This window comes from Lethenteron reissneri, chromosome 8 (genome assembly GCF_015708825.2).
Source record: "Lethenteron reissneri isolate LAM-NWPU_2019-01 chromosome 8, ASM1570882v1, whole genome shotgun sequence".
In the NCBI taxonomy this organism is placed as follows: domain Eukaryota; kingdom Metazoa; phylum Chordata; class Hyperoartia; order Petromyzontiformes; family Petromyzontidae; genus Lethenteron; species Lethenteron reissneri.
In genome coordinates this window covers 12,312,131-12,335,082 of record NC_083786.1, presented here as the reverse complement: position 1 = coordinate 12,335,082, position 22,952 = coordinate 12,312,131, and the positions used below count along the sequence as shown (strand labels likewise).

Genomic DNA, 22,952 nt, shown 5'->3' with positions numbered 1-22,952 from the left:
ATCTATCACATATGTGAATGTGTTGCGCGATTCGTGGCCATGGCTACCATCAATGGTGAGTAACATCTACACGGATCCTGGGCGCATCCATCACTGACCAGCATGGTGAAGTATGGTCAAACCACCCCCATGGCCGACATCAGTGTGTGAAGCTTCATTCAGCAGTGGATTGACAAAGGGCTGTAGATGATAATGCATTATTACATTATTTAGGAGGATGTTCTGCCAACAAAGACTCACAATAATGCATTCCAAACCAACTACACTCGGGGCTTTCTCGAATATGCCAGCAAGTGACCTAAACGAAGTGTTCTGTGTCAACACGGGTGCAAACACGGCGATATTGTCACAAGCAGTACGAGCACTGTACGAGTTTGGTTAGACACATAAATAAAAATCAGCGGCAGTCATGCAAAGACCTTGTGTAAACGAATATACCCATTATCGAAGAGACCTGGGTGTTTGATCCCACTCTAAAAAATATGGTTGCTGTGACCCCATGACCACTCTCATGATCAGTGACGCAGGTGAGCTGCGTACATCTCCTCTCTGTCGTGTGGCTGCGTCAGTGGAATATAAACACCCACCGCGGCTCACGCCATGCATCACATCACTGAAAGCGACAGGTTTGCTTGAGGCCCCGTCCGACAACAGAGCAGAAATGGCCTCATTGACGCCAACATTGTTGGTGCTGTACCTGACAGTAGGATATGCTGCAGCTTTTCCTTACCCACCCATGGGTGGCTTTACCGATCTGAACCCTAAAAGTCAAGACGTCAAAGATGTGCTGGATGAATTTATTAAGAAGACAAACGAAGAATCTGACAACCCAAACTGGGAGAAGATAGATACGATCTTCAAAGTGAGGAGAGAGGTAAATATGTTATTGTGTGGTTGTGGTTGAATATCAGAAAGTTTGGGGCAGGGGAAATAAACTAAATGTTGATTCGATTATGTATTATTATGTTCTAAACATTTATTTATGCTTTCATCACCAACACAGGACCGTAAAATACAGAAAATGGAGGTTGGTCATCAAAGATTGTTCCACTATATTTCCCAAGCCACAATCTCGGGAAATAAGTGAAAGGGTTGGTCGGAGGATTGGGGGAAGAAGGATACGAATAATAGTGGCTAATGGAGGAAGGGTTGTGTGGCTAGGTTCACGTGAAGGAGTCAGGTCGAGAGAGAACAAGAGGGGACCGTGTATTCGATGACACCACCACAGCGATATCTGAGACAGATCCTCAGGTGTTCAAAAGTGGAAACTTGAGGTTAATTCGGTGGTCGAATGTAGGGAGTGACAATGATCTACCTTACTGTACATTGTTTTAAATAACATATTTTGTTGCTCTTCCTACTTAACAAATAACCAATGTTTGAGACTGTCCAATACTTTTGTAGGAAATCAAGTTATTGAGCTTTTTTTTGTAAAACAGCACCTCTAATATTCGGCTTGAAAGTTAATTCACGTGTAAATTAATTAAACCACAAAAAGACACCTCTCAAAGTGATTCCTTTTCGCAGCAAACATCCTACTTGGGATGTTGTATCCAATTCCGTTGTGAGAATTCTCATCACGTGGGTGTCGATCAGCAGCCCACCTCTTGCACTGCCAGCTCACTACTAGTTGACGTCTCATGCATGTGGGGGCACACGCCTGTAGAATAATGATCTGCACCTCCGATGACCATGGTTGGCTACTTATGGTACGAAACAAGGGCAACATACATACACACACCACTGTGGAGGGTTGGCGGATATCAGAAAGATGTTGTGACACTCCGTTTTTGTGAGCGTCGATGAGGTGCCATATCCTGGCTCGCCAGAAGAAGGCAGTGCAGCAAGTGGACTAATCGCCATCTGTTTCCATCTGTACGGTGATCGAGCGTTGTCTCAGAGTCCTCTGGTTTCCTCCCACACGTATAATAAACACTCATCATTAATTGGCTGAACACATCTCGATATAAAAACCCAAAAAGAGGACTCTCCTAAAAAAGAGTCATATGACTCAGTTTGGCTTTCCTGGATAGATACATCAGTACATGATATTATCCAAATAGCCAGATTACTGGTGTTGTGGTGTATGCCATCCCCGCCTCGAAAGATGCTGATGGGCTCTGCAATAGTTTTGTGTTACTCCGACAACTGCTGCTACAGTGTTACAACGACGTGGGGATTGGAACAAGGGAAGAGACGAGGGCAGCTGCCCCCTGGCCATGGTCAGCAAGTGACACGTGGTGCCTCCTCGTGTCGCAGCCCTCACGGGCCTGCACGTGCTTTTTGGTTATCACGGTTGCTGATGGTATGGCCCAAAACGCCGAGCCGCGAGCAACAACCAGCACTGTGAAAGCTTTAACAGGTCCATAGTTCACGTGTTTCTGCCATTGCACAAGGCCATGCGAACTTGGCAAAGGAGACGGACGGGAGGGAATTCCAAAACGGAGCACCGTGCCAGGGATAAGCGTAGAAACTAGAAGTGTGTTGGCCTGCACTGCCGTGGCACTTTGCACCCATAGCTTCAAAATTATTCTCAAAATGTGATGCGCTAACGCATGTTATTCGGCAAAATTATATGTTTATAAATGAGGTAGCTCGTGTAACTAAATGTCTACAAAACTCGTAAACGACGAGAGGGTGCGTATATGTTTGCAGGTCACACTATCAGCTATTAAGATAAATCATGTCTGTGCGTATTGCCCTCTGTGTTGTAATGTTCTGTAAATGTCCGTGCATGTATAAGCGTGTCTTTGTCCAGTGCCCGCTGGGCATGGTTATTTTCTACGTGTGATAAAATTGCCAACAGCCACTCCTGCTCTTGCTGAATGCTACACTCTGTGGTGGCTGTAAAATGTATTATTATCGTTATTTGGTATGGGGGAGAGTTGATCAGAAACGTTTATATGTTCATTTCGAGTCGTGGTTGGTGAGTGAGCCAGTGGACAGCATTGGGGAGAAATGGACAGCTTCAGAAATGCTGCCAGCAAATGATAGAAGCAGGCCAATGGCGTTGCAATGTTATGATATACATAGACATACATAGACGTTCATAGACTCGCATGCAGCGTTGCCACTATGTGGCCCGTGATTCGTGAGCACAGTGGCACTGTGGACTATTCATTTCCCATTGGTGTTAGCTGGATCTCCTGTTCGATGTCCTAATTCGGCTCAATACAGACCATTGCTGGGGTTATGAAGTGCTGCGAAAGTCGATGATGATGGTTATTGCGAGCTCGTAAACATGCGTACGCGTTGTGTGTGTGTGTGCGCCTTTTCACAGTTCATCTATGAAATTCACTACAAGGCCACAGTCCGATGGCGTGAAACAGAATGCCCGAAAACCAAAATGACAACTTATTGTGCCACCTACAATAAGCCATATGTTGGCAAGGTAACAATAAGAATTTCAGGTTTCGCGTTTGATTTTATTCCGTGGGCATTGTCTCCATCCCCAACATCGTAAACACAGCACTCGCCCGGGGCCACCGATGTCGATCAACAAGAGCCACACAGCGGCTCCTTTGAGCATCGAGGCAACATTCATTTGCAACCTTTTTTTTACGCAACAGATCAGAAATCAATTTAGCCTAATTTGAAATTAACAAATACCATTAAAGATGTACACAAAACTTGCAACGACACGAGCATAATGTACAGCGACACCACTAAGGCTATTCAGCAAGCTTTGAGATGAAGTGCCTAAATAATTAATGTGTCTGTGGTTAAGGATCATTAAACACTTTTACAGTTCAAATTAACCATATTTCATCATAGAGCAAATATGTTATGTCTTTAACTTTGCATTTTAATTTAGAGTTCTAGAGGTTAAATTCATTAATTTAAATAATATCTTTGGATACAAAACTATATAATTAAATTAATCTATAAATATTGATTTAAAACGTTCGTGACTGCAGGAATTCATATTCTTTGGTTCTTTCAGTAAAGTCACGTAGATAGAAAATAAAATACAAAATCCAATAAAACATCAGGCGCCTAATGTTTATTTTATTTTATGTTATTTTGTTGTTTTATATCTACGTGACTTTACCGAAAGAACCAAATAATATAATCTTAAATAGTTACACATATTTTTTATTTTTATTTTTGGAAGCTCATCTGTGTGGTCATGGTACATTTTCCTGTCAGATAGGAATATTCTACAAACCTAAATTAGCCAGCATAGATAAGTAGGGTAAAAAAATCCACAATGGTAGCGCAGCCTGAACCAGCACCCTTAACAGCCTATAACTTTGATTTCACAAAATCATGATGTCAAAAGGAATGTTGAAGCAGTAGATGGTGTTGATAATTACTGGGTATGACCAAAACCCCTTAATGATATTGAGCATAGCTACATCTAATGTGTGAAACTGGAGACAGAGTACAGTAATATAAACTGGGATATAGCGATGAAACAGTGGTAATCGTCTCTGTCGCAGAGGGAGAGATGACAGTAATTATAGATTAGTGGATCTTTAGTCTCTCTGGGAATCAAACATAGTTTTAGAATTCAAGAATACCTCGGAAAGGAGACCGATAATATTTACTCACTTTTTACACGGAAATTAAACATCTCAATACTAAATGCCTCAATCCTTTCATTCAAAAAGGGAGACGATTTTGAAAACCATGAGCCTCCTATGACACGCATATAACTTATTTAGGAACATTATGAGGAGACGCATAATGGACACATTAGAAGTCAACCAGCCGTGTGAGGAAGATAGATTTAGAAAAGAGTGATCTTCCATTGACAACATACATTCTATCACTCGGATCCCAGAAAAAACACGAGCACCATTGTGTACACGTCTGCACAACTACACATTGAAAATATCTGGACTCCATTTACCATTCAGCCTTATGTATAACCTTGATCAGAATTACTTTGTCCATCAATGTTTAGGTTATAATTGTACTGGATTTCTTCTGATATTCATAAGAGGTCAATTGCACTTGCCCAAGTTTGTCTAAACAGCAAAACTAAAACCCAACGACCCCAAGTAACTAAGTTGCCAACTCTACAGAAACAAAAAAACCCTTCACATTTTAATGCTATCAATTTTTATTTGCCAATTTTTATTTGATAGATATCCCTCACACGTGGATTGACATTGCATAATTATTGTATTTCGCAAATATTCGTTGTGATTCATGTTTGACTAATTTAATTATCTGACAATTTTAATGCAAATGCTTTTGGAAAATATCTTAAAATACTCTGAACACCTTTTGAATTTGACTTAAGGTGGGCCCACACCAGAGTTGAGAGGAGTTACCCAACCAAGTTGTGCAAATTAATTACCTGCTCATCTGTGGAGATCTTTGATGACTGAGATGTCCAAGTATAAGGGATACAGTTGCATGCAATGGACGCACCTGATTGATCTGGAGTTGGACCCGCCTTAACACTTCTACAAATCGTAATATAATATTATATTTGTAGAGTACCTTCACTAAAATAGCGTTGTAAAAATTGTGCATGGTGTTCTTCTACATATGTTCTATATCGGTTTTGTTGATACGCTAGGATGTTTTGCCCGTTTGCCATATCTGTTTAAACCCAGATCTCCCTTACAAGATAATGTTGGTCTCAATGAGCTCTTACCTGTCAACGAAATATGCAAGTGTGTGTAACTTGCAGAACACGTTCTTATAAACAATCTCTTTATTGCTTTTTCAGTCCTACATCTGCGACCTGGATATCATCTTGATGCCATGGAAAAACTACTTCTCATTTTCCAAGTCCTGCTATTAAACGCGCTTAGTATGGCAACTCGTGAGGCATCATCACATCCTGGGCTGCTCACTGCGTAATCACTGCTCATTTTACTGGAAGAGGTCTCCCTTGAAATAGACTCCTGGTCTCAATGGGTTCATACCTGGTGTAAAGGTCTACTACTTTACTCTATTAGTTTATACATACTAGTTGCAGGAGCTCTTTGAAGTCTTCCATGCCAGACCAATAGTTCAATTTACTATAACTTGGGCGACCAGCGATGCCAAATTGTTTCATACTGCCACAACATTACATCGGGGACTCAGAGAAGAATCTTTAAAACAATTAAAAGAAGAAGAAGAATACAAGTTTGAATTGAAATTAACTGAGCCAATCAACAAATCTGCCGACCCAGCAAAGCTGCTCTGTCCTCTTTGCAATCCATTGGACAAAAGTAATGACTGTGTAGATGTCTGTGACGACAGGTTATTCTCCACATGTATAGTATGACCAAACCAAAATCATGTCTAAATCAATCCCCCTGCGAAACCTCCAAGTGACTTCTTCACCGAGAACGATACAGATAAGCAAACCATTGCGATTAGTCTGCAAGATGTTTGTTTTTTGTCTGTTACCAACGATTAATTCCTCATGAAATTAGGGAATAGAGACGATGCAATGAAATTAACTCTGAGAATGTGCAATAAAAATGTACTCCAAGCATTAAAGAGTGAACAGAAAGCCAGAGACTTTAAGATCAATTGTGAGTTTTAAAAATATTATTTGGCATAACCAAGGTAGCTCAGTGTGTGTTTAAAAAAGATAATTTTCATTAAATTTACTTTTATAGCTGGGTCTGGCATTTTGAGAAAATCACCTAGCCAGCCTAAAAATATGGTTTTGTGCTAGTGTCATGTGGTTTTAATGACAAATGACCTACCAAATATGATTTTCCTTGTGTTACTGAGCATTGGCAGTGGCGGACAAGGGGACATTTTAGGCGATGGATGCTAAGCTATGAAAGAGGCTCATTGTCTGAAACATTACAGATTAGTGATATTACAAAAAACACACATACCCATATATTTGTTAAAGAAAAAAATCGACAAGTTAATGAACGCCGCTCTAAAGACGAAAATATATAATGGGCGACGTTTAAGACCAAAAGCATTACGCTAAGCATATACAATATATACCGAATATATGGGTGTGTTTAGTTTTATGTAAATTGTTTGTGAAATTGTTGCAATTGTTGTAGCAAGCCATGCACTAAACAAAGCTAGAATGTCCATGCTTCTTGTAGGAATCAGACGTGTATATATACAAATGTGTTCTTTCTATACAGTACTGTAAATGTTTTTGGGGAGAAATGTGAAGCAAAAATGTTATAATAAACTTATGACACAACGCTCAACATTCACGTACATGCATTTTTACAAAATAAATCTGAAAATACAAAACTGTTTCTCAATTCTATTTACTATACTTTAGTTTTCCAAAAAAGATCCATTTTGAGAAAAATCTTAACTTAGAGCTACTAATTTATTACTGCTCTAACGTAATCGAGTACAAACAATTGTACAGGATACTCTGGGGTCTTTCGGTAAAGTCACGTAGATAGGTTCAAAGAAAACATCAAACGTTTGACAAAAAGCAGCCATCACCTAAACTTGTTTTACTTGCTGAATTATCATATAAATGAAAGGTTGATTATTGTGCATAGATTAAAAAATGTTTGGTCTTTTTCAGTGTTATTACAATTGTGCTATTGGATTGTCATGGAATACAAATGAACACTGTAGTTCAACCTTTTACATATATCATTTTGCAGTGATTAAACACACACATTCTTAAAGATGTCTTTCAGGTTTTTAATTTGTATTTTAACCACCAGTCATATGTTAAGTATTATGGGTGACGCACTAACTCGTGCACTTCACTATGAACCGGGCACCCAGATTTAAATTCCTGTCCATGGCAAACTCAGTGGCGAGTGCTTTCTGAACTGGTCCTGGGCCCCCTTCCACGAGCCCACACTGACCATTGTCACGACGTACTGCACGTATAGTGTATTGTCAAACAACACCCAAGGCAGACCTTCGTCCAGCAGTGGAATGACAAGGGGTTAAAATCGTCAACGTAGAACTGATCGTAATACTGCATATCGATTAACTGCTGGTTAGGGACCTCATCGTGCTGAGAAAGTCGTGGAGGTTATTTTACCTTGCTGTACAGTACTTGCCAATGTTGGTCAGTGCAGTGTGGACTTGGGAACATAGAAGTGTAGTCCAACGCATTTTGTCGCACTAACCTCTGCTGTCCACCATCTAGCCCCGCAGTCGATAACAACCTGTTTTTATAAATGGTAGTCACCTATCCAAGCACACTATCCAGGCTCAACCGTACTTACTCTCGTTTCTGAGATTTCGTCATTGGTGCAAATGGATATAGGACACGGGTCTGGACAGCACTCACAATGAATACATTGCGGAAATCACGGGGATATTATTTATGGGCGGGGGGGGGGGGTATGGGGGGGCTGCATGTTGAAGGTACTGGGTACTGTGTGATCCAAATGTTGCAACTTCGAGCACGAAGAATGGAAAAAGAAGCGCCCGAGGAGGATTCGTGATTTGATGTATTCCACCAAGGTCGTGATTGATCTCTGTGGCCAGCCACGGCACACGTTTCCAGCGGGAGCCACACCGATTCCCACAAAGTAATTTCAAGCGAAGTGATAAATGTGCCTTTGTGTGTAGGTTACGTGTCAAAAACAATCATCACTCTCGCTTATATGTGCTGGGAACGATGAGAAAGACTTTGCCAATGGCAGTGTACGACATGTTTTTCTGCCTCTGCACTTTAGATTTGAATGCAATGTAATTACATACAATTGTATTGCATTAAAAGTGTATGTTCGTGCTATGGAAGGTTCTGGCAGGATGCAGGATTATAAATAAATAATATCGTTCTGGAAGGATGCACATGTAATAAGTAATTACATTGAGGTTTAGCTTTACAAAAAAATCAAACGATCTGCATTTACTTAAGCAAATCATTATGTTGCCTAACAATATGTTTACGTCCAAATATATTATTTAAATGAATGCATTTAACCTCTAAAACTATTCATTAAAATGCGAAGTTAAAGACATACAATATTTTCTCTGTGATGACATATGATTTATTGGAACTGTAAAAGTGCTTAATAATCCTTAACCACAGATAAATTAATTCTATAAGCACTTCATCTCAAAGCTTGCCTAATAACCTTAAGGGTGTATTACTGTATGTGTCGTTGCAAGTTTTGTGTACAACATAAATACGTACGGCCATGGTAACAAAACAAAGTTGTGCTTCATAGTTGGAGATGCATTAATGCACGCTTGTGAATATTTGTGCTGCATATTTCTAATCTTACAAAATCTGTGACATGATTAGAACATATTACTTATTAATTTCCGAGTGATTGTAAAACTCTTATTGACCATTTCTAGTCCAGTATTTGTAAAGTTGCTCTCCCAAAATCTGAACCAGTCACGGGAACGCTGCATCCTCCATCACCAAGCTGCTCTGACCAGCGTGGTGAAGTGTGCTCAAACAAGACCCATGACCGACACACGACGTGGGGAGGACATAATCCAGCAGTCCTTTGACCAAGGACTGAAAATTATAAAATTATTACCATGAACAATCTCTAAACACAAACAATGTCACTGTCAAAAATAACTTAAAAGTATAAATACAAATTTAATGAATATGTTGTACAGTGCTACTAAGTGTTACCGAGTAGAAACTCATATCAGGAGGGTCTTGCTTAGGATGCTCGTAGTGTTACCACCTGTCTTGACTTGTCCAAGACCTTTCTACTTTTGTGTGTATTAATACACAACTAATAATACACAACTAATAATACACAACTCAATGCATTTATATCTACTTCTCTCCTGATCCAGTGTAGCGAGATATTCATTATATTTTCTCGTTGCTTTGTACCTAAGAGGTAACACCTTCGATATTTGGCCAAACTTGTTTTTTTACGTGGAAGGAAACCGGTGTGAATAAAGAAAAATAAACCCGTAAAAACAAAGTTTTTCACTATAAATCCTTTATATGCGTGGCGGCTAGTGTCCTCTCGTCCTCTGGCTTGAGATGGCTGCCACCTATGGGTCAGATGATTGCCTGCCACCATTAAGCAATTGGTAATTAAATATATATATTTTTTTCCTAAAAAGTGTAAAATTTTTGAAAATAAATTGTCACGCTCAACTAGTCTGTGTGCAAAATGTCAGCTCGATTGGATCACGGAAGTGGGTTAAAAAACGACCGAAAGATTTGCACGGTCGTAAGCACGTAAGCAAGCAAGTGAACTTAATATAAAGGATTTAAATAAAAAAAGCAATGCAAATGAGGGGAAAGCACTCAAACTGTCGTTCTTCCACACAGGCCCCTCGTTGCCCTGCTGGTGCAGGTTATAAGACGAAATACAGTATTGTGCATACCCATAACGCCATCTCTGCACGACCCACCAACCCTCGGATTCCAAGAACACAGGATGAGATGTTACTATCCTTTGTGCAAGCACTTCCAAGAGTTCATGAACAGTGAGCCTGGTAAAATTTGGGGAGCGCATCGTCAGTAGTGAACCTTTGGTTCCTCGGGAGTTTCGGCCTTTCATACTATACACCCTCCCCAAAGGCGGCCAGCGACAGGGTGATCAATCCTAACGCCATCTCTGCACGACCCACCAACCCTCGAAGTCAACTCAATAAAAGTTCGTAACAATACGCCAGGGTACAAGTCCTTGTGATACCCATAGGTGACTGTGTCAACCATTTCTTGCCATTCCCAACACCGCCCTTTCCAAATACGTCTGCGCAAATATACAACAAAGGTACCTTTCAACTACAGCATTCCAAGGATTCTATGTCCGTGGTATAGATGTTTGCAGCAATATGTTTATAAAGCCTGCTAGCACCTTGACAAAAAGGGGACAAAATGATTAAAATCATGAACGTTAACCGCTCGGCAAATGTGCCAGAAATATGAAGCCGATGCTTAAAATGGTGAGGCCATGTGTAGTATATGTTTTATGTATATAATTACTATCTGCTAGTAGTAATATTACATGAAGTATGTTGCTGTTTTGGGAGTTTATTGCAGGACAAAGTGTATTTAATTCTTTGCATGTATATCTTCTTTTTCCTGGAATTTGCTCCACTTATTTTGGGTATGCCTTCCTGGGTCCTCTCTATCCACTCGTTCATGTCCTGGGCCATCTCCACATCTTCTCAAGTCCTGGAAATGACCCTGGGTTCACCACTTCAAACCGCCCCTTTGCACTTCTGCCTCTCGATCTCCACCCTGACGTCTCCATGTTTGTTACCTTTGATCTGATGCTGTTTTCCTCTCTCATGACACGTCCTAGCCATAAATTCGTACCAAAACTCTTGCTACCGACAATGATTATACAATCTTTGCCTAAACATATACATTTGTGCCAGAGTGTGCAGTTATTTCCCCACTAGTCCTGCCACCTGTAATTGTAGTAGCTTTAGTTGTTTTGGGAAATTACTGTGATTAAGTAACACAAAACTAATAGATTTGATACTACTGTACAACATAAAAAAGTGCTGCAAGCTAATAAATACTTATACCACATCGTTTTTAAAAGATACTCATTACACTGGTCAGTGCTGTATTTAAAGGTGTGCACCACCACTTCCAGGCTGATGAAAACTATTGTCCTGTAATGTCTGTGGTAAGCACTTGTATTGTATGATTAAATGTAAACTGTATGCACTCTAGCACATGGAGACACACTGATTTGAATAATGTGCCTCTTAACTTCAAATAGCAAAAGCAAAACAAACAAATGCGACGTGCTGAAATGTTTCAGCAAATTAAGAGAACTATTTATAAGGTCATTATCGGCTTGACCACTTAGAGTTTAATTACGTTGAGATCTTAATTGCATCCGACAGCATTCATGTTAAGCTGAATGACGTAGGTGTGTGTGTGTACTTGACGGGGAGTTTGACTTTGAAAGCAAGACTCCTCCCATAGAAGTTGCGCTTCATTCACTTTGGTGCAGTGTCAAGAGGCATGCCTCCAATTTGGAACAAAAGGTGAAAAAGGTCAAACATCTAAATGTCTTCACTTACTCGAGTGCCGCTAAGTTTCATGACTGTCGCCATTGTTCCGGATTTACATAACTGCCTGGTGGTGTTAGCAACGCTGAAATTAAGAGATTCTTGGCGAAACCCATGAATTTTTAAAATTAAATTTATCAACGGTCTTAACTGGGAAAAGGTGGATCTAAATATTGACAGCAGAGAGGGTTTAACAAATACACAATGGTACGTCACCACATTAGTGTACATTAGTGGCTGGGGAACACATTCACGTGTGTTTGTGTGTGTTGTAGCAGAGTTGTGATATTGTTATATGTTGCACAATCAAATGTACCAGTATTGTAGACATGTAGTACAGTACTGTACTCTATGATGCTAAACGAACACATGTAAGCGGTAACGTGCTGTAATTTTACTTATTCGTTTAGCCGGAAGTTCTTATATGATTATCACTACTCTACATCATTCAACTCGTACTTTCAAAATGTGTTTTCATTGAAAACGAAGCTGATGGGATTACAATTCCCTGTCAACATTCTAGCAACCGCAATTTCTGATACTGACATGAACTAAAACGTGTCAGGCTTCTAATGCCCCCATTAAGCAGCCACATTTTCCATATACAAATCAAATGGCCCCACCGAAATCGGGGTAGGGTGAAGCTTGAGAAAGCTGAAATTTGTTACAAATGTGGTGGGGTTGATGCTTTTACTTTAGCGTCTTTATTTGTATTTAACTGGTGCCCCCCCAATGGGGGAGGTGTGGTAACTCGCATTTCTAGAAGAGCTGAGATTTTCAACGAAAGACACTTTAATGTAACGTTGCGGTCAAAAGAACGATTTCTGTAACGCAATGAAAACTTATGAAAGTTATGCAAACAGTAAGTGGATATTTTGTGATCTGTGGATTTATTTTCTGATGTCGCGCCCCTAAGTGTCGCGCTGTCACTCCGTCTAGTTCATGTCGTGTTTACCTTCATCATACATCTTTTACTGTGTTTGTAAAGTACTGCAATAGAACGTGTTGGGTTCTAAACTATATATTTTAAAAAAATATGCTGCCAACTTTAATAATTATATAACATAATTTTAGGCCAAAGTTAATTGCTGTATGTCTCGTGTCTCTCTGGGGAACTGGCACTGCTGAGAAAGAACTGCAGTGTACACCCGTGTTGTCTTCCGCACTTGTATGGCACCTTTAGATGCGAATCGTCCGCACTAGAAGCACAGTGAGAGACACACATTGATTAGACAAGAGTTAATTTCACCGGTCAAAGCCTTGTTGGTTATATTTGACAAACAAGTCCCACGGGTTTGAAAAGTTTGAGCAAACGTGGGTGGCTTGTGTAATGTCACACCTCGTTTGTCCACATATTTGTTATTGGGCGTCTTGATTATATCAGACTGCGCAAGTCAAGCGGCTGACGTCCGCCGACGACGCAGCGCTGTTCCAGGAAGCTCCCGCGGCTGTAGGGCACCAAACCACACACGGACTGGCGCTCCGAAATCGCTTTCGCGCACTTTAAAAAGGGCAATTTAACTTTCAGTAATAACACACAACGACGACAACAACAACAACAACACGCCACGAGCCCAGCAAAGTCGAGCCAACAAGCCCCAAGATGCCTTCGCTCGCTCGCGTGATGCTGCTTTGCTTTACGGTGGCCGCCTTCGCCCCGGACTTGACGCAGCAGCAGCAGCAGCTGGATGATGACGAGGAGCTGCAGGACGACCCCATCGAGCTGCAGCCGCAGCAGCCGCAGCAGCTGCTTGGAGGCGTCCTGTCCATCGGGGTGGACAACACCGAGATGAAGATGCTGCTGGACAAGGCGGTGGCGAAGCTGAACGCCGAGAGCGACGGCGCCACGTGGGAGACTGTGGACGAGATCCTGGCGGCGGAGCGGCAGGTGCGTGTGTGTGTCTGTGTGTGTGTCTATGTGTGTGTGTGTCTGTGTGTGTCTATGTGTGTGACTGTGTGTGTGTCTATGTGTGTGTGTGTCTGTGTGTGTGTCTGTGTGTGTCTATGTGTGTGACTGTGTGTGTGTCTATGTGTGTGTGTGTCTGTGTGTGTGTCTGTGTGTGTGTGTGTCTGTGTGTGTGTCTGTGCGTGTGTGTGTCTGTGTGTGTCTATGTGTGTGTGTCTGTGTGTGTGTCTGTGTGTGTCTGTGTGTGTGTGTCTGTGTGTGTGTCTGTCTGTGTGTGTGTCTGTGTGTGTCTGTGTGTGTGTCTGTGTGTCTGTGTGTGTGTCTGTGTGTGTCGTGTCTATGTGTGTGTGTGTCTGTGTGTGTGTCTGTGTGTGTGTCTGTGTGTGTGTGTGTGTGTCTGTGTGTGTGGCTGTGTGTGTCTGTGTGTGTGGCTGTGTGTGTCTGTGTGTGTGTCTATGTGTGTGTCTGTGTGTGTGTCTGTGTGTCTATGTGTGTCTGTGTGTGTGTGTCTGTGTGTCTGTGTCTATGTGTGTCTGTGTGTGTGTGTACATGGACAGGTGCGTGATGCCGGCACCCGTCGGCTCGTTGGCTGGAGAGTGTGCACATCGACAGGCGTGTGTGTCTGTGTGTGTGTGTCTGTGTGTGTCTATGTGTGTGTCTATGTGTGTCTGTGTGTGTGTGTCTGTGTGTGTGTGTCTATGTGTGTGTCTGTCTGTGTGTTTGTGTGTCTATGTGTGTGTCTGTGTGTCTATGTGTGTACATTGACAGGCGCGTGTGTCTGTGTGTGTCTATGTATGTGTCTGTGAGAAGTGTGTGTATGCTAATGCGCGTGTTAACCATCGTCACACTTATTGGAGACAAAGGCGGCCGGGCGTGGTGCGAGCCACCCACCCTCACTAGCTCACAGCCCTTCCCCCGACTGTTCAGGCTCCACGACGTGGTTCTCTTCGTCTTCCTCGTGTGTGTGGTAGCCGTGTGGTCGAGGGATGGCTCCCTATTGCTCAAACCACGTCATTATGTATGTCGATGATCTGGTGATTGCTGCTCACTCAGAGGAGGAGTTGGAGACGCTGCTGCTGAGACTGGAGCGTGCCACCAAGAGGTTTGGGGTTTTACCATCAGCCCCACCAAAACGAAGCACCTGCCTGGGTATTTTGTACCACCGGACACTCCACCCCCACAACTCCCAATCGGTGATGGGGCAGTAGTGGAGAGAGTGGAGAGTTCCCATACCTGGGAAACTCTTGGCACCTGCTGGGTCTGCCCCGTGGCCTCCTGCCAGCGGACATTCGACATTTCACGTGGCCTCAACGTGCACCTAGCCTGGCACAAGCGCCGTGGTGCCGTCACCGCCACTTAGTGGCGAATGGCTGTTGTTGTTGTCCCGTGATTTGGGCGTCTGTGCGTGCAGGGGGGGGGGCAGGGAGTTGATTTGTGCCCACCAACTCTGGTCCCGGTCATGTGTTGAGCCTTTGCTGCGGTACTCGTCTACGTACTCTGACAGTACTGAGAGGCCCAGTCTTATTAGCATTGTGTATTTATATATCCGTGTTTGTGCTACAGTGAGAGAGGTGGGAACCCGAGATAGCGAGAATTGTTTTGATATACGATCAGATTAGCTGGTGTGTTTTTACGCGTACTGAACTGTATACTGCATGAGTGTATCGTCTGGTATTTTGAATGTGAATGTACAGGGATTTGGACCGGGCCCACCTCCGATCAACACCACACCCCATATCATCTCTAGAGTACATTCACTGTAATAATTAAGAGACAATCACAATAACTTCATAAATGCTGTGTCAGCCACAATTGTGCCTTTTATGAGACCGTACAGTCCTGCAATGTTCCAATAACTCAATGACAAGGCGCATCAAAGGCGGCTCAATGAGTCGTCATGTACGCATCACTCTTTCAATGCTGTTGCATTATGGACGTTCTTTACTACATAATGTGTTTTGTATGTTACGGTAAAGTGAAGGTGTGAGTGGAGTGGTTGCTGGTGTGCATGTGGCTCTGCAGTATGTACATGTGTACAGGGTGGTTCAGATGTATTGTGACCCCCCCCCAAATGAATTGACCCCTAACACGTTTACTTTGCATATTAATGTCTCTTTTAAATAAACTTTACTTAAAATATTAAGTTCTAGAGAATGCAATGGGGGTGGGGGGTCACAAGACACCTGGACCACCCTGTACTGTATGTTGAACTTCTTTCGCACCGTACGTAACCCGACCGCGCTAATCGGAGGTGCGGTGTACCGGCAGCATGCTCCAGTGTAAGTATATCGATGCATTTCCTCTAAACCATGTTTATTTTTTTACCAGGTTATCAACGGAATCCGCTATGCGGTCAAAGTCCAGCTGAGAGAAACAAAATGCCCCAAATCTGAAGCCCTGGAAATCTGCGAGACCTCCACTGACACCAACATCGGAAAGGTGCAGTCATTTTGTATAACTAAAGTACAAGTAGGGCACGATTCCATTGCATAACTAAATAAACACACTCAAGTTGAGTTTAGGTGGTGAATACGTTACCACCGAGGTTCCCAATACAACGGTAACATCAATTGCCGTGTAAATTGCATAACGGGTCACGTATGAAGACAATTAAACAAATTCGACATTTGTCATTCGCACTGGATGACAGGAGAACAGGGGAGGAGGGGGGGGAGATGCTAACGCCGTGTCAATGCAAATGCAGAGGTCGCTGATTTCGATCTCCCCGCGTGGCGGTTTAGCCAGTGGTGCACGCTACTTAAATCCACCCCCGCCTCTCTTTCCCAGCAATATCAGAATCAGCGTCTTTATCTTTTTTAACTGGAGGAATCTGATGAACTATCAAGCTGTTTTTTTCACGGATGTCCAACATGAATGTGTACTCCACAGTTAGTCGACCTCGGCAGTTCCCCGTGTGGTGGGGTAAAGTGTGGGTACTCTCACATCTGTCAAGGCGTTTGGCCAGTGTGTATATAGAGTAGGCGAATTACCCCCTTGTGATACTGTCCAGAGCTCCGTCTTAGAGGTCCTTCCACCAGCAGGAGCTCGATCAAGCAGTTTCAGAGCTGCACCTTTAGTTTTATAATGGAACTAGATATATTATAAGGCAAAATACTTCATTATATAGTGTATTGTAACAGAGAAACATCTCGAACATAACTCTTAAAATGAACTGTAATTGTGGTCATTGTTGAAAACAACCTACCACTGTAAAGTATATATTTCTATTTAAAGGTAATGGTAGTGGTGAACATTGTGAAATTTACTATGATCTTGTCCTGCAATTGAACATATATTTTAACTTTTTGTGTGTATTGTTCCAGACCTCCATCTGTATTGTGGAAATGGTTGACCGACCATGGGAGCCGGAACTGGAAGTTCAGAAGATGTGTAATTTAGACAACATTAATTAACTTGCATTCTGTAGGCATCATGACTTCATGAGCCATACACCACCGCACAGGCTATGCTAATCATATGCTTTATATTCCAATTGCGATTTTTGAACATTTCGGACCATTACCCCGACAAAATTACAATACATTTAAGGGTCTTATCAGTAATCATTAAAATTTGATTCACTTTTAAATTAAACTTTGATTCTTAAACATGTTTGTTATTTTAAGTGGTATGATAACTTTGGATGTGGGGATGCCTTCAGCAGTGCATTGCTCATGGCTGATGATGCTGCTGACTGATACGCCACTATATCGTGCATAGTGGCAGCAATTCGATCAAAATATAAATATTGGTTTTAATTGTGCTGTACTTATTGTATCCTGTAAAGTTTTGCGTAATCATACTTCATCCAGAACGGGGACGCCTTCTTCCAGAAGCGAACTGACAACTGGGCTGTAAAATAAAAAATCTTGCCCAAAACATAACACCAGAGGCGTTTGGACAGTACCGTGTCTACAGTATTTGGTGCAAATACCAAATGTATTCAATATTGTGGAGTATGTGGGATCTTCAATGGCTGTCGGGGCCATATGAACCAATTACAAAATGTCTTTACAACCCGTTGTTAATCCACTGCTGGATGAATGCCTCATGGCATATTAGTCTTGGGGGCTGCTTGAAAATTGAAAATATTGTAACTATAAATGCAAGAATGTACTTAAAAAGGCATTTTTCCACTTAACTTGATTGTCCTGTCGGCATCATGTCATAAGATGAAGTGTCCTTGTGGCTTTCTCGCAGAGCATCGCACCCCATATTGTTTTAAAACATCCCATGGAATTGGATATAGAGCTATCTTTGAGACCCCTTCGTTTGAACTGATCCAGAGTAGAGCTCTTTCTCACCACTCTCCCATACGAGAATAATGTTTATCACGACAGTCAAGCCGGTATATTCTACAGTATTTCAATTCTATTCTCAGATCTAGAATTTATACAAATTAAGTGCAAACCCAAGTTTGATTTGATCGCTTTTTTGCATGTGCAGTTATTGGTGACCGGCATCGCTTAAGTTCTCAATATTTCTGGGTCTCTACTAAGCGTGTGAGGAGTACTGCTGGAGGTATACTGGATGTGGTGTGCTGATTGCAGAATATCCGAGTTACTGACTTGGACAAACCGCAGTGACCAGGTTGAGACTGACCGGATTCGATCCCAGGATCTTGGCGGCATCATCTCAGTACTTGGACATGAGCCACCCTGCCACATCAGAATGTGATTTCATTTATCAATGTGTACATGGCTAAACCATCCATCACGAGGTTGCTTATTTACAGACTTTGTGATTTTCTTGTCTCTATTTTTGTTGGCTTTGTGTTATTTTGGTTTTGCTAAAGAATACTGCCAGTGACACTCCACACAAACAAATGTAAGCATTTATGACAATGTGTGCAGACTCAGACACTGTGGTTTTACTTTGCGATTGATTTACCTGCAACATCCTTCTCTGGTTATACATTACTCTTCTCGATATTTCTTCATTTTCTAATTTAATCTACTGCAATAAAGCTAATGCTCACAATTTCCATGTCTTTCAGTTATATAGCATCATGATCAACTGATTTAGAGTTTGTGAGGCCAATCACAGTTTCCCAGTTTTAGATGGTCAAAAATGCCATCTTCAAACAAATTAGCCATTTGGGCCCCCATAATATGGGGGGGGGGGGGGGGGAATAAATGAACTTTCACTTCCAGAATAGTTAAAAAGCTGAAATTTGGCCCAAAAAACAATTTAGTTGAATCAACTCCTATAACCAGTGAAATTCAAAACCAATTTTCAAATGTACATAACGACTATTGTGGAGCTAATACCATGTATACAATCCTCTATGTTACAGCTGCTACAGTATATACATACTGTATTAGAGAATCTTCATGGTGGTGGAAATGGCGTTAAAGAGGGATAGACGTAACCCAGCAAACATTGAACATTTAGCCTATGTCAGTCCGATGGTTTCCCAATTGCATGGCAACGTTTACTCAAAGTTACATATTTGGGCAATAATTTACACAGTACAAGTAAACTTGTTTTGTTTTTATCAGTTTCGCACACACGCAATTTCTCTTCGCCAGCGTGAGCAATTCCAGTAAATGATGAAAAAAAAGTGCCACATGTGCGAAATCCTCTTAAAATTTTATAATAAAAAAAAGTGACCGCGTGTAACCCGCCCTGCCCCGGAAGGACAAAAGGGGCCCTGTTATGTTCGTACGTGCACACAAACCACCACCCCGCTGCTGCTGTTGCACCGCACCAGCTGGTGGCTTGATAACACCCAACAACAACAACAACAACCAGCCACTCGCTCTCTCTCTCACCGCCTCCGTCTCGCCCGAGTTGGGGGCACATTTGTAAAGAGCGAAGCAACAGAAGTTGAAGTCCGTCCGAGGCGACCCGAGATGATTCCGAGCGGTCGTGCGCTGTGGCTGCTGCTGCTGCTGTGCGTGGCGGTGGTGGCGGTGCGGGGAGAGAGGATGACGGGAGGGTTCCAGAAGCTGAGCCGCAACAACGCGGAGGTGCAGGAGATCGTCGCCCAGGCCATGCAGAAGCTCAACGACGAGTCGGACAGCGCCACGTGGCAGAAGGCCGACAGAGTTGTCAGAGCCAAGTCGCAGGTGGGCCAACGTGCAGGTGGTGTCTGTCACTCTGATGTCGTTGTGTGTGAATGTCTTCTAAGAGCGGCACGGTTTGTGTTGTTGTTGTCTCGTGGAGCCGTGCAGATGATGCGTTATGGGTTACGCTGCTGTACGAGTAGCACGCTTGGCTACGTATGGTGCGAAAGAAGTTCAACAGAGGGTCACGTGTGTCGAGTTGAATGCGTCTTAACCGAGCTGCTGCTGCTGCTTCTTCTTAAGAGTTTATTAAAAAACCACCACTTCTAGTACTCACCACTAGTACTCACCACGTCTAGTACTCACCACCAGTACTCACCACTAGTACTCACCACGTCTAGTACTCACCACCAGTACTCACCACTAGTACTCACCACGTCTAGTACTCACCACTAGTACTCACCACTAGTACTCACCACGTCTAGTACTCACCACCAGTACTCACCACTAGTACTCACCACGTCTAGTACTCACCACCAGTACTCACCACTAGTACTCACGTCTAGTACTCACCACCACCAGTACTCACCACTAGTACTCACCACTAGTACTCACGTCTAGTACTCACCACCAGTACTCACCACTAGTACTCACCACGTCTAGTACTCACCACTAGTACTCACCACTAGTACTCACCACCACTAGTACTCACCACTAGTACTCACCACTAGTACTCACCACCACTAGTACTCACCACTAGTACTCACCACTAGTACTCACCACCACTAGTACTCACCACTAGTACTCACCACTAGTACTCACCACGTCTAGTACTCACCACTAGTACTCACCACCACTAGTACTCACATCGTGCATTGCGGCTCTTCGAGTATTGAGGTTTTTTTAAATGTTTTGCTGCTGTTGTTTTGGTTTGCCCGAGCCCTGGTCTCGCGGAACAATGTTGTTGTGTTGTGATGGTGAACAATAGGGGGCGTTGTTGTGTTGGTGAACAATAGGAGCGATGTTGTGATGGTGAACAATAGGGGGCGTTGTTGTGATGGTGAACAATAGGGGGCGTTGTTGTGATGGTGAACAATAGGGGCGTTGTTGTGATGGTGAACAATAGGGGGCGTTGTTGTGATGGTGAACAATAGGGGGCGCTGTTGTGATGGTGAACAATAGGGGCGTTGTTGTGATGGTGAACAATAGAGGGTGTTGTTGTGATGGTGAACAATAGGGGGCGTTGTTGTGATGGTGAACAATAGGGGCGCTGTTGTGATGGTGAACAATAGGGGGGCGTTGTGTTGTGATGCTTCTGTAGTGCTCTGCAGTAATTCTGCTTCGCGTATTTTAAACATCTGATGTTGGCTCTGATATTTTAGTTTCTACCTGTGTATTCGTCTCTTATGTGTGCATTTTATTCAGGTTGTCAGTGGCATACGTTACTTGATCACGGTGAAGCTGAGAGAAACAAACTGCCCCAAATCTCAAAGCCCTGACGACTGCTCAACGTACAACTCGGTCAATGCTGGCAAGGTAACCATCAGTGGAGCACTCTACATTGAATGAACGTGGGATTCAGTAGTACTCTACATATTCGCTGCAAAAGTTTGTTTAGTAAACATCAATATAAAAAATACACGTTTATCACTCGTAAACGTGATATTTTTTTCAGCTTAAGTATAGGAATGTGAATACATTAACGACATAAAAAGATACATTCACTAAAATATATAGGCCATGCATTGTCAGTTACAAATGTTGTTTGGCCTTCACCACTGGTCAGTGTGAGTTGGTGAATGTGGCCCCAAAACCAGTTCAGATGTCACGTGCCACTGATGCTAGCCACAGACAGGAATCAAACTCAGGTTGCTGGGCTTATATATATAGCTTATTTATTTCACCACTTCACCTGAAGTCCACCCCAGCAGTAGACTGCACAATGTTATATTATTGTGCACAGAATGGATGGGTAACATTTAATGACAGCAGTAAAAAAGCAACGAAAATTGGAAGTGAATTATGCACCGGGTTTATGTTAAATATTCTGAGTATTGCAATTTTTCACAACACAAGGTAAAGGTTCAGCCCTGCAACTTCTTGCTTATGCCATTGCTGGTGAATGGGCCTCTACGGGAGAAAGCTCTAGAGAACTCCCAGAGAGTATTCATGGCCTACTCTTCCACACCCGTCCTGCCAATTTACCCATTTATATTGCTGGGTGGTCAGAGGTGGGGGGGGGGGATTTAAGAAACTTGCACTTTTTTTAAACTGCTACGCTGAGATATTGTTCCGGCGACCTCCTGGATTTGCAAGTCCAGTGTTCTAACCCTTACACCAGGGCAGCATCCTGGGCACAACAATTTTCATTCACCATATGCTGGTATTCATGTTGCATTTTCCATCTGTGGTTAAAACTAGTTTTTTTTTGCGTGTCCTAGTCTATGGTCTGTGAACTGGACATCTGGAGCCAACCTTGGATGGATTTTCTGAGAGTTCTCAAGAAATGCCCTCAGTGAAGATTGTGGCATCCATCCTGTGTAAATCACAAAACCGATTGACCTCGTCACAGTGTGTGGTCTTTGTAGTTCTAAATGATTAGTAAAGCTGTTCTATAACCTCAGCTCTATTCCCAACCGCATCTTATCCTTGTTTCCTGAAAATGATCTGTCACCCAACTCACTTAGAGCTATCTTCTTAATACGAACACAAGCATTGCAAGCATATATCTAACATGGTGTTGCGTAACTGTATTTTGCTCAAATACAATAATTTGCATGTATTTTGCTCCGTTCTTAGACAGATTTATACACTAATAATTCTGAATTTGAAATAAAATGTTGATCTTATTTTTCTGTTCGAGTAATATTTTTTGGTACAGTTTGTTAAAGGGTCACAAATACAGTGAGACTTGTCATCCATTGCCCTCACATCCATCCATAAATTCTAATTCCAAGGGTCCGGCGAATCAAATGTTTTCCCAATATCAAGGATTAACATGGCTAAACTGACGATAAACTAAACTTTTTATTTGACTGCAATGAGTGCCAAATCAACAACGACTTTCACTTGACTGGCGCTAAGGCACGTAAGCGAAGGCGACGATGCCGTCGCACGAGTGCAAGGTACGAGTTGGACTCCGAGCCGGGCGGGCGGTGAAAGTG

General features: G+C 42.5%; 3 protein-coding genes across 3 annotated transcripts; all 3 read left to right on the top strand.

Moving 5' to 3' along the window:
- Nucleotides 1-614: 614 nt before the first annotated feature.
- LOC133339243 (kininogen-1-like) lies at nt 615-7,300 on the top strand. The gene is made up of 3 exons (XM_061547390.1): nt 615-874; nt 3,281-3,391; nt 5,687-7,300. The coding sequence occupies exons 1-3, from the start codon at nt 662-664 to the stop codon at nt 5,759-5,761; spliced, it is 399 nt and encodes a 132-aa protein (XP_061403374.1). The 5' UTR covers nt 615-661; the 3' UTR covers nt 5,762-7,300.
- Nucleotides 7,301-13,265: 5,965 nt separating this feature from the next.
- Nucleotides 13,266-18,760, top strand: LOC133361415 (kininogen-1-like). The gene is made up of 3 exons (XM_061580342.1): nt 13,266-13,762; nt 16,109-16,219; nt 17,104-18,760. Exons 1-3 carry the CDS (start codon nt 13,478-13,480, stop codon nt 17,191-17,193), a joined length of 486 nt encoding a protein of 161 aa, XP_061436326.1. The 5' UTR covers nt 13,266-13,477; the 3' UTR covers nt 17,194-18,760.
- Nucleotides 18,761-19,425: 665 nt separating this feature from the next.
- Nucleotides 19,426-22,637, top strand: LOC133361426 (cystatin-C-like). Its single transcript, XM_061580349.1, has 3 exons — nt 19,426-19,851; nt 21,214-21,324; nt 22,230-22,637. Exons 1-3 carry the CDS (start codon nt 19,636-19,638, stop codon nt 22,305-22,307), a joined length of 405 nt encoding a protein of 134 aa, XP_061436333.1. The 5' UTR covers nt 19,426-19,635; the 3' UTR covers nt 22,308-22,637.
- Nucleotides 22,638-22,952: the final 315 nt, after the last annotated feature.

Excerpts from the sequence above, each read along its gene's own strand:
- LOC133339243 (XM_061547390.1), top strand. The coding sequence starts at position 662 with ATGGCCTCATTGACGCCAACATTGTTGGTGCTGTACCTGACAGTAGGA. Across the intron at positions 875-3,280 it reads TCTTCAAAGTGAGGAGAGAG|TTCATCTATGAAATTCACTA; the intron begins GTAAATATGTTA and ends GCCTTTTCACAG. Across the intron at positions 3,392-5,686 it reads ATAAGCCATATGTTGGCAAG|TCCTACATCTGCGACCTGGA; the intron begins GTAACAATAAGA and ends TTGCTTTTTCAG.
- LOC133361415 (XM_061580342.1), top strand. The coding sequence starts at position 13,478 with ATGCCTTCGCTCGCTCGCGTGATGCTGCTTTGCTTTACGGTGGCCGCC. Across the intron at positions 13,763-16,108 it reads TCCTGGCGGCGGAGCGGCAG|GTTATCAACGGAATCCGCTA; the intron begins GTGCGTGTGTGT and ends TTTTTTTACCAG. Across the intron at positions 16,220-17,103 it reads CTGACACCAACATCGGAAAG|ACCTCCATCTGTATTGTGGA; the intron begins GTGCAGTCATTT and ends GTATTGTTCCAG.
- LOC133361426 (XM_061580349.1), top strand. The coding sequence starts at position 19,636 with ATGATTCCGAGCGGTCGTGCGCTGTGGCTGCTGCTGCTGCTGTGCGTG. Across the intron at positions 19,852-21,213 it reads TTGTCAGAGCCAAGTCGCAG|GTTGTCAGTGGCATACGTTA; the intron begins GTGGGCCAACGT and ends CATTTTATTCAG. Across the intron at positions 21,325-22,229 it reads ACTCGGTCAATGCTGGCAAG|TCTATGGTCTGTGAACTGGA; the intron begins GTAACCATCAGT and ends TGCGTGTCCTAG.